Genomic DNA, 11,531 nt, shown 5'->3' with positions numbered 1-11,531 from the left:
TATTGTCTTTCTGTCTCTTAGTTTGTATGTGTGTATTATCTCTATTGACACAGAATACTAGAAGCTTATTTCTGTAATCATTTCCTGTACAATATATTTACAAAGTGTCATGTCTTTCGGTAATCACTGTTTTATTAAAACTTCAATTTCTTTTGTGATAGTAATATAGAACCAAATAACGATGATTTCTGTAGAGGTTGATTTTTTTTTTTTTTTTTCCTTTGGCAGTAATTTTGGTGCTGAAAAATGGGATGCTACTCTTGCAGTTGGTTCTCAACAGAGTGAGTCAGCTGCTAAGCGCTGCGGGTCAGAGCAATGGGTCTCAGCAGTTAGGATCCTTTATGCACTGAAGCGGTGTGAGCAGCAGTGGGGTAGCTTGTGTGAGGAGGTCAGGCATGGATTTCGTGAAGAGGAACGCAGATGGAAAACATTTTTTGTAGTGATCACAGGAGTTGCAACATCAGGATTTGTAATAACAGTAAATCTTTCTTTTTAAAAAAAAGCTATAAGAAAAGAAGAAAAATTCTGACATGCTTCTAAGCCAGATTTGTTCTACATTGAAAATACCCTTGGAAACGTCAGACCTTATTTAGATCAAGAGTTAGCAGTGTGTTTCTGTGCAGGAAGATCTTAGGCACAGTGTGCTATAGCATGTTTTGAGATACATTTTAAGACTGTATGCTGTCTGTGAGAATCAAAAGTCTTCTGTGTTGTACTTTGAGTGAAAATCTGCAGAAGACAAAGTAACTTTGATCATCTGTTCATGGTTTGAAAGTTAGGTCTCTTGCTAAATTTAGCATTGCCTTTCAATGCCCTCATTATCCTTCTTTTCAGGCTGCTGTCCTTATCTCTTTCGATCTGCATCTTTTACCTGGTTTATTTCTACCCGCTATCATTTTGTTTGTCTGTCTTTCAGTTCAACACAGTCTGTGATCTTCACACATCTTTACTCACACAGTATTTTGCAGATCTCCTAATTGAGTCTTACATTGTGTAGTAACTGTTAAGCTCTCTTGTTAGGCTATATCAGTTCCTGCCCTCAAATGGTGAAAACCACATAATCATAAAATAGTTTGCACGTGAACATATCAGCTTCTCCATTGGCTTCTTATTTGGATTGTGATAGACCATGCAGAAGCATGGCAAAACTCTCTTCATGAGTTCAGGGCTTCACTGTATCTTCAGGTTCTTCCTGTGATGCTACAAACAGCACTCCTCATACATGACTTGTAATAACTACTCTCAGTGGGCAAAATCCTTTTTCTTCATTCCTGTGTCTTAAGCAGAGAGGTTTTACATGGGCTATCTATGATGGACCACGCTGCTCCATGCTGTGCTATACTCCCATCTATTACCCCTTTCCATATCTTTAAATTGTATCTCGGAAGTTATAGGGAAGCTTCTAAGGTTGCATCCATTCCACAGGCCACTATGTCAGTGAAAAGACTTTAAATTTAGTCCCTATCTGGATATACTACACTCCTTACACATGGCTCAATCTCTTCAACCAGAGGAACATGAAAGATTATTCTCAACCAGCCGTGACCTTGGTAAATCCTAAATATTCCAGCTTTCCTCTTCAAGTCAGTCCTGAAAAGAAAAGCTTTCAGCATGTCTCTATGATTCTTATTTCTTGCCAAAGAACATGGAATATGTTCCTTAAATGAATGTCTGAGTCCATCAGACAATATTTGCCTCAGCTGCTTAGTGGCTGAGCATGAGCTCCAAAATGAAAAGTGTGAAGAAAACTGCTCCATCATTCAACAAAGGCAGCAACATTCATCAACAAGAACGAAATCAGAAGGCCTGAATTTATGAGGTGCATCTATTCCCATAACACAGCTCAAGTGATTTACAAAACAAATCAAATCCCTCCAACTTTTCAGTAAAACTGGAGAAGCAGAATAGACTCTACAGGTGGAAGATGCTTGTGGAAGCAGCCAATCTGGAGAAAGGATGAGGGACCACTTTCTTGGTGCTGACTGCAGCTAAAGTGATGTTTATGATGTCCAAACCATAATTAGGAGACTTCAGAATTACAAAGTGGGCTGTTCTTCAGAAACTTGGAGTCAAAGTGGCTGTTGAGGCAACATGAGGGGTGTTTGTGCTGGGCTGTAGCAAAGGTAGACTCAGAAGGCAGAAGTTTGCTTTTGCATAGTTATCAGGAAGAAGGAACTTTCAAGGATTTAGAGGAACAGAAGTCTGGGAGAGGGGAAATACTTCCTCAGCACAGTGGTAGTCCAACTGTAGTTTGGCTAGTATTAGCTCAAAAGCGACCTGGGATGCAGTCCCCTGTGTCATGCAGTGCAGTCCAGGCTTAGGAGAAAGCAGAGCACAAATAACTGGCAGGTCCAGTCAGTGGCACATTCCTTTTCCAGCTGCAGAGGTTGCACCAAACTCACAGGCTCATCACAGAGACAGCAACAGTAATTGTAGGCCCCTGAACATATCAGGGACCAAAATTCATTCTTATATAGTATGTTTGAAAGGTTTTGGGAGAGGAAACTAGGAAAACCCATTCACACATTAAAGCTTTGATCACAATGAAAAGGAACCTCTTGAGAAAGAAGAGAAAATAACAGGCAAGAAAGTTAGACACCACTTGAAAAGTCTCCAGTTGCATTTACAAGGATTGTGTTTTGAGATTGACGTAAGTCCTGGTGAATAAAATTAGTAGTAATATTGTTTATCCTAGGAACAGGAAACTGGTTTTGGAGAACATGAGGATTTGTAAAGGAAATGTGTTACTGTATTGCATTGCACGTTGCTTAATTTGCAAGATTTTTAGGCAGCAATTAATTGTCCATTAATGAACAATTGTACATACAGTTCTAAAGTGTTTTGGTTTTTTTCCAGATGTTAAATCATAGTGAAGTAATGGTAGAGTTAAAATACCAGATCTATATCAGAAAGAGGAGAAAAAAGTTACCAGAATACTTTTTAGATAAAGTAAATATAATGAAATAAATTATATAGTTCTGAACTGATCTCCAACAGTTAAGGCCAATTTGGAATTAATCATAATGTGAGGAAATGTTTTAAAAGCCACCTTTTTCAAGAGCTGCCACATTTCAGAAAAATAACTTAAACCTGTTGCTTGAACAGAGTAGAATTCAAGAAGTGCGGAGGCCATCAGGTGTTTAGCAGCTCTGACGCTGGTGTAACAGGCTGAGGGATATAAGGCTTGTGGAGGAGGTGGATCTTAAGAAAGACTCTGGAAATAGATATTTAATGAATTAAATACTAAAGTTGGTAAGACACCAGTTAAGCAAGTGTGAAAGCAAAATTTTTTTTGGAACAGCAGGCTTGTTTGACCCCAGTGAGATACTGAGCAGTTCCTGCTAATGACAATTATCAAGCTGCTTTGTGTAGTTATTTTGTATGTAAGGTTTACAAAGATGGCTAAATATGTACAGTTCAAATTCGTTTAGGCTAACCTTGCTTGGCTGTTGTTGTCCTAAGAGCTTCTTAGTGCTTGGCCACCCTTCTCCTCTGTACTTAAGGAGAGCTGCAGATCCTCTGCAGAGTAATTTCACTCTCTTCAAATTTTTTGGTTTCTTCCTGGCAGGCTGTAAAATTAAATCTTCATGTGTAGTATTAGAATCAGCATGCTCTTCTCTTTGGCTGTATATTGTACACACACACACCCCCTTTTAATAGTACAAGTGTGTGTGTTTAGTAACAAAGTGCTTTGAGATGAGTAGTTTTTCCTATCTGTTTTGTTTTATCAAATGTATGCAAAGTGAAGCACCTGAAAAGAAAAATTCTCTTATGTAATGCTTAGCCTGTATTTATGAAGGTCATTGTTTGTTCTTCTACCGTGCTTGGGTTATAGCCTCATTTTCTTTTCCTTTTTTTCCCTCTTGTGCTCCATTTTCCACCATGAACAGCATGTGCAACTTCCCAGCTTAGCTTCAGGCAAACAGCCCTGGGAGCTGTTATCCCACCGACAGCAAGTACGTTTATTCCAGAAGGTAACATGCTCTTCTCGACCTTTGATGGGAAACAGATGCTGTCCTCCTCCTCATTATGGAGGCTGGTACCAACTTGCCTCCTGTTCCAGCCTGAACTCCAAAGTAGCTGAAGCAGTATGTTTGGACTGAAAAAATAACACGGTCTTCTCCAGACTTTTCCCACTTGCCCTCGGAGGGCAGAGAGAGAAGTATTTCTGCAGCATCTTGCCTGGGCTCTTTGGGACAGGCAGTACGGTGGTGGTGGCTGGGTACTGATGGCAGAAGCTGTCTCAATGAGTAGGGTGCTACAGGGCAGGGAGCAGTCAGTGGACTGACTCATTTTTTTTTCCTTCAAAGTGCTCCTTCTGAGGGTTTGTATCAGCAGCTTCCACATATGGCCTGTCTACTACGTGCTCCTCCTGCATTTACCTTTGCCTTTTTGTAATGTCTCCTTGTCCACTCAGACCCCTCCCAACTGCAATAATGACCCCCAAAAATTAATGCTACTAATTGTGCAAACTTTGAAGCGTGATGACACAGTGGTCTTTTCCTGCTGACCTTTCTGTATCATCTTGTTTATTTAGATAACAAACTCTCCCGCATGGTATGTCTGCTTCTCTGAGTAACATCCTGAAAAAGACTGATCCTTGGCAATCCTCCTGGGGCTTGGCCACGCTGCAGCAGCCCTGGCCTCCTGGCCAGGCTTGGCCGCGTACGCTGCAAAGACTTGTACAAACAGCGAGCTGGCTGTGTGAGAAAAGTGATACACAGTGTGAGGGGAACAATTTGAGGGAGTAAGGGGGATGGAGAGGGGATTCAAAAGTGATGCTACGTCAATATACAGTTGGTTTTCAGTTCCTATAAAGGCTGAAGCAGGCAGAGCTTAGTGGTAAAGAAACAGTGACATGGCATAATTGAGACTCAAGGGTATCCAGAACTCTCTGTAGCAACAGGCATCACTTCATGGAGCAAATCAGGCGAAGCAAGGCGATGTTCTTGCAGACAGAAAGGAAAGAGATCCAGGTCAGTGCTAGAAGGTGGACAAGAATAAAAGCACAGTATGAAGGTCTGGGCAGGAAAAAGTAAGATAGAAAGAAGTAGTATAGTTGCAGAGGAAATATGTAATGAGGGGCTGAAAATACGTCTTGTGGGACAGACCTAGAGGGAAACAAGAGTGGGACGGGGTAAGCAGCTGCTCCAGAGTGAGCTCCGGCGCTCACAAGCTCCAGCCGGACCCAGCAGCACCTTGAGCGGCTCCACGCTCGGTGCCCAGCCACGCTGGCTGCTGCCACAGGCTCGGGGCACGGCCGCTGTGCCTACAGAAGGCCTAAAAGAGGTTCTTTCCAAGACTCGCATGTGCTGCTCTCCGCAGCTTTAGGGCTCAAGCAAAGTGAGATGTAAAGCTCATTTATAACCACTTCGTATTTGCAAAGCATCTGCGTGGCGGTGCTGCCAACAACCTGGTAGCGGCGGCGTTAGACGGGCTCTTTGTGCAGACCCTCCCCGGCCTGAGCGCTCCCGCCGGAACAACCGATCCGAGAGGGACCGGCCGGCGGCAGCGCCTCGCAGCGCCCCCCACAGCCCCGCGCCCGCAGCGCCCCCCGCAGCCCCGCCGCTCCGCGCCCGCGGCGCCCCCCGCAGCCCCGCGTCCGCAGCGCCCCCTAGCGCCGCCCGCAGTCCTGCGCTCCGCAGCTCGGCGCTCCGCAGCCCCGCGCTCCGCGCCCGCAGCGCCGCCCGCAGCCCCGCGTTTCACCGACGGGCCTTTGTAAGCAACAGAAGGTATTTATTAAAAATGAGGGACACGTTTTGACAGGCAGCAATGACCGAAGTGGAAGGAGCAGAATAGGTCTGCGGTATCCGCACCGGGGGTGGGGTTGTAACATGTTGTACAGACAGTTTTGGTTTGTTTGGTTGGTTTTTTTTATTTAAAGAAAAAAATAATGTAAAATGTTTGCATCACTAAAATACTTTAGTGCACAAAGACAGCATTGGACAGTACCTGGCCTAACTCTGGAGCTGCCCTTGTTTTTAACAGCTCTATCATAATGTGACATCAAAGACTAGTAGCAAAAAAACCCCCCAACAATCCAAATATAAAACTTTTTGTACAAATATATTTTTATAGTACATAATCACCTTTAAAATACATAATTTTCTTAGTAAATGTTTGCAACAATATTAAAATAAATAAAATATCCTAGAGAAAGTTCAGTTTCATCATAAAACTGCAAACCAGAAGAGTATAAAAATTAACTTCATTATTAAAGTCTACTTCTGAGAGGTTTCTTCTTTTTGTTTTAGGCCAGAGTAAGAAGCATGTAAAGGTGCCAGACCTATGCAGACTATTAGTGATCCACTGCCAGGAGTCCTACCGTTCACTAGATGCTGATGTCAGCCCGCACTCATCCCGCTGCGAGTGTTGGGTCAGGTTGACAGTCTCCTAGGTTTTAAGAGGAAATTCTCCCTTAATCGTGGAGATATGAGAGATGCTGACTGGCTTGCAAGGCAATGTCCTCTCTTCCTTCATTCTCACCTACGCACATGGAGTGGTGCGTTGTTATGAAAGGGCATTTGGCCTTTTCTGCTAAGTTGAAATTACAGTTGCTTCATGGAAAACAAAGAGGAGGAAGTTTTCTGTGCACCCTGCTGATATTGTCCCTTAATTTGTTTGCAGGAAGTGAATCCAAGGAAGCTTTTTACATTCTGATTTTTCTATTTTCCACCCAGGTTTGATTATTTTTCTCACACTCTTCCTGCTGTCTGGACCTCTCACCCCAGCAAGAACATTTCTAAAAGTTTTCTGAAATGATTATGTCGGCCAAAGCAGGTTACTTCTGCTTGCCATCTCATTAGTACCAACCGAAAGCAGCTTTTCAAAGGAAGTCTGGTTTCACCATTAAAAGTGGCAAAACTTCAAAGAACGCACTCAATTAACCATGGAAGGGAAGAAATTCCCAAATGCACATGTAGCGGCTGCAGTGAACACCTCCTGCAAGGTTCAATTTGTGCATGGCTCCCGCAGGTTCAGAAATGCAGGCCCTGTCATCGTGGGGCATTGCTGATGATTCGCTCCATAAAGAGGGTGCCCACACCATGTCTCACAGCCTCGTCTCCTGCACTTCTTCCTCCGTCTCCTCCTGCAAGGCAGTGATTTTGGGTCTAGGTTTGCGTTTGCTGGAGTTTCTGTGGTGCACCGGGAGTAGCTTAAGGCGATCGGCGTGGCTGATAGCTTGCCTGAAGGAGCTCTTTTCATTCAGCAGCTTCTGAATGGATTCATACTGCCGCAATTTATTGTCCTCGATTACCTGAAGAAACATATCGCTCTGTTAGATGGGCAATGGTGGTGCTGACAGAGTTCAGCTAACACAACTAACAGAGCAGGGAAGAGACATGAGGACATATCAGAGATCTTCTAACAGGAAAAGCCTGGTTTACAGCTTGCAATTTCTAATTACAACCATAAAACCAGATGTTAAAATTTTAACATGTGGAAAAGGTGCCTACTGGTCAAGTTCCAAGGTGCCATTGGGCTTGCTGGTTTCTCCTTGCAACTTGATTTTTACCTCAGAGATTGTTTGTTGAAGTCTCCAGGTACCATGGCATTTCCCTGGCACTGCTGAATTGCCAGGTTAAGGAAGTGTTAACTGCAGAAAACAGAGTGACATTGCAAGCAGAGAGAGAAGGCTGCCAGGAAGGTGCCAGGCCTTCTTTGCTTGCTTCTTGCCAAACAAGGAAGCGCTGCTGGCCTGTGTTTGAAGGAGACAACAGGTTTGCCCTGTACGGCTGTGCCAGACTCCCCTGCCAGGCAGCAGACAGGGAAAAATCAGGCTCCTCCACTGGCACTGCAACGCCAGCATGTCTCAGATGAGGGCACAGCTCTGATGGGAAAGCTTTTAGCAGCTCTGTTGCTAAAATGTCATACGGATGGTGGGAAACCTCGTCTCTGGGCCGAGGCCGCCTGCCTGCGGCCCCGACACAGCCAGGTGCAGAGCAGGCTGCGGGCTGGCGGCAAGGCTGGAGTCCAGCACTTGTACAGGAGCTGCATGTCCAAAGGGGCATACAACCTGCCTGCTTCAACTTCAGGCTGTATTCCTCCTGCTGTGCTAATACACCCAAACAAGTACACACGGAAAACAATGTTTCACTCTTCTAATAAAATGAAGGTCCTCTCTGATGGAAGAGTCAAGAAAATAGAGAGGAAGGAACCTTGATTTTGAGAACAATTACATAACTTGCCTTTTATTTCCTTTACTAACCATTTTTATATAACAAAGGAAATATCCCAGGACTCCAATACTTTATCATCTTATTATGTTAAATGAGAAAGGAATATTCAAGTGGCTTGATGAAGGAAATCAGTGATTCTGACAATCAGATGTTTTCTCAGGAAACTCCTCTGCCCCATGGAGCCTCCCATTGCTCAAGAGCAAGTGCAGTTGTTTCTGAATTAGCAATGGTAAGGCTCTGTGAGATGCTGGGATTTTTCTGGAGCTCCTGAGTCAATTGGCAATATAAGGCACTTGGATCAGCAGCTGGGTAACCTACACAACTGTTCTGGCTGAAAGAAGGAATCCAGCTCTTCCATAATGTGACCCAGCTCATCTGAACACAGGTGTCTATGACAGCTCATGTGAAAGACCAAACAGGAGCCTGCTGCTCTTCTGCAGGTGACTAGGTTGTTCAACTGCCCCAGCTGACCCTCATCAATCCAGCCAATTCTGCTTGGTGTGTTTTGCATGTCCATCAAATATGATGAAACAACAGTATGTGAGACTACAAGGAAAGCTCACCAAAAATCGCTGGCACTCCAGCATTGCCTCCAGCCTGTGTTCGGAGAGTATCACCGTGCAGTTGGCAAATGCATGCTTCAGAGTCTTCCTGATCACTTGGGAAGTTCTGAAAGGCAAACAAGCATCAGCATTTAGACTGCAACATATGGGCCAGCACAGCTCATAACTTTACTGGTGGTATTTAAATAGTCTAACTGCGTGTTGTAAAGCTCACGTGCATGGACCCCAACTCTCTGCAGTGTCTCAGTGTGCTGCATTTCTCCTGTGAAAGTGCGTATCAGCCATAAATCTGAGGTTGTAACTAGGTTTCCCTGATCCCCCATGCAGAATTACTAACATACATTACTGAAATCAGGTTTAGTAACGGACCAGACAAGTTACAGAAGGTCTCTTTCAGTGGTACTGCCTCACTGATTTTCTTATTTCATATTAGAAGATAGAACAAATGATCAAAACGTACACAGGGTCCAGGTGAGCACTTGGTTCATCGAGCAGCAAGATTTTAGCTTTGCTGAGGACTGACCGGGCAAGGCACATCAGCTGTTTGTGGCCGTGACTGAGGACGCAGCCTCCATCCACAAGAACGAAATCAAGCTGGCCTGGAAATTGCTCAATTACAGACTTCAGCCCAACCTGCCGCAAACAAAAAGGACAGGAAAAATCAGTGAGATAGTTACTGCTGATTTTCAGTATGGCAACCAAAGCCTTTAACTTCCTTGCCTTTCATTTCTGACAGTGAAAATACAAATTTATGAAAAGAAGAATCTGTCCTATAAAGACTACAAGCTAGTAGCTGGATGATATGAAAAGCACTGAAACATTTGACTCTTAAAACATACTAGGATTTATGTTGGGAAGCTGAGAGTTAATGCTTCATTTGTTTGTCACATACAATGAGTTTTGGCATTTTGACCAAAACATTCTGTTTTAGCAGGCTGGAGAAAGCAATATATTTGAAACTTTTTATCCAGCAGCAACATACGTCATCGGAAATGTTAAGGACTGTGATTTTTGAAAGAAAACCAGGCCTCTGGTTACTAGGAGGGTAAAAAGAAACAACCAAAATTCACATGCTACATTACAGCAACAGAGAAAATAACCCAGGTCACCATGGCCTTCGTCTCTATGGCTCTGAGACCATTTCCATCTGCTTCTTTTGCTGCCCCAAAGGTCTCATGCACCTTGTTCATACTAATGGCATCACAGCCTTCCCCCTAGCACTGCTGACAAAATGTTTAGAGGGGTGCCTGGCCAAATGAAGCTCTTGGACCAGAAACCAGAATCCAGTCCAGGAGATGTCTTCTGACTGTTTCTTTCAGTGCTCCTTTTTGCTCTCCTTGAGAGATGCATTTTGTACACCCCAAAGCAAAGCTTCGCATCTTCCACAGGTCCAAACCAACTGTGCTCCTTGGCCTAATCAGCAGCATTTACAGAAAAATGTTTGTATAATATGAGAACTAGGAAACATACGTGAGATGCATTGCTCCAAAAGACGTTATAAAAATGCAATGCAACCTGAGTTGTTTATGAACAGCCCCCTTGAATTTTTTAAATATTACCGATCTGCAATGCATTTTCATTCTAGGGAAAAAAAAAAAAATGGAATTCCTCCTCTGTGTTTCCATTTCACATGGAAACCATACTGAACTGTGGTGTGGGTGTACGTCTGTTGAGTTTCTGAAGAGTTCATTATTTTATTTATAAGAAAATTAAGGCCACCGCTTTGTTCCTCACTCCTCTTTTGAACACACATTGTGTCCTTTAAAGACATTCCGCAACTAATGGCTGGAAAAGGTGCTTCCTTCTTAAAACTGCGTAAGGTCTGTCTGTGTACCTGTAGCTGACTGCAAGAGTAAAACTTAGCCTCAAAAGTTGACAGATTCAGGTGCTGAAATAAGGGGACAATAAAAAATGAAACATCTGACATCTGTTCAGACAATGCCTTGCTCTCTGCAGCTGATTGCAAGGAGCATAAAAACCTGATGCTGATCTCAGCAGGATCCTCTAAATTCTCAGCAGCCAACATGGATCAGGGATAAACTGACAGTTCATTTTCCTTCTGTGCTGTGCTCCCAAAGTTACACGGACTCGCTGTCACTAACAAGCCAGAATTCAAGAGCATGAACTTTGTAAACTATCCCATCACTCCTACTAAAAAGTATTACAGCTCTTTTTCTTTTCTATTTGTTTTGCCCTCTCGCCAGTGCAATGAAAAACTCTGTATCTCATATGGATCTGCCAAACTCCTTAATGATAAACACTTCAAAATAAATTTTTTTTTCATGCCATTAAAAATGAGGTTTAGCTCTTTAAAATCCCAGGCTCAATTCACATGCACAGTGAGAATAATCCTCAAAAGCAGAAGTAGAGCTTGTCTTTTTCAGGAAAGGGGATGTTAATCCACACTCCATCTCTTACCCAGCCTCAGAGAAGCAGAGAAGCACAGCACTGAGCAACCTGCTGCCTCTGCTAGGACCGGCTGAAAAGCTCCTTCACATCATTTAATCCAAAACGTCATGATGTTTTTATTTGACAGTAAATTACTCATAGAAAGTGTCTACTTTCCTCTTTTCCAAACATAGGGAAGAAATTAGATAAACCCAAAAGAGCGAGAGAGAGCAGAGACGGAGTTAACCTTCTGGATGGGAAAGGAGGAAGCTTTTGGATTAACTCCCACACTTATAAGCATTTTCTGATACTTGAGACTTGCTATGAACAAGGAAAATGGCACCAATTCATTATTGAGACTGTATTAATTAGGTCATCCCTACCCTGGAAAGAGAAATCT

At 43.3% G+C, this 11,531-nt stretch overlaps 1 protein-coding gene across 1 annotated transcript in view; it reads right to left on the bottom strand.

Annotated features, from left to right (window-relative positions):
* Nucleotides 1-5,873: 5,873 nt before the first annotated feature.
* The window catches only part of CFTR (CF transmembrane conductance regulator), a 91,681-nt gene continuing 86,023 nt past the window's right edge, over nucleotides 5,874-11,531 (bottom strand). Inside the window, exons 25-27 of the mRNA XM_074825474.1 lie at nucleotides 9,204-9,376; nucleotides 8,744-8,849; nucleotides 5,874-7,258 (exon numbers count right to left, since the gene is read on the bottom strand). Coding sequence (XP_074681575.1) covers nucleotides 7,052-7,258; nucleotides 8,744-8,849; nucleotides 9,204-9,376 — 486 coding nt within the window. The 3' untranslated portion in view covers nucleotides 5,874-7,051. The remainder of the gene's footprint in view (nucleotides 7,259-8,743; nucleotides 8,850-9,203; nucleotides 9,377-11,531) is intronic.

The sequence above is a fragment of the Strix aluco genome, chromosome 5 (assembly GCF_031877795.1).
Source record: "Strix aluco isolate bStrAlu1 chromosome 5, bStrAlu1.hap1, whole genome shotgun sequence".
NCBI classification, from domain to species: Eukaryota; Metazoa; Chordata; class Aves; order Strigiformes; family Strigidae; genus Strix; species Strix aluco.
Note: the sequence above shows the minus strand (reverse complement) of the source record. Positions and strands in the feature narration are given on the sequence as shown.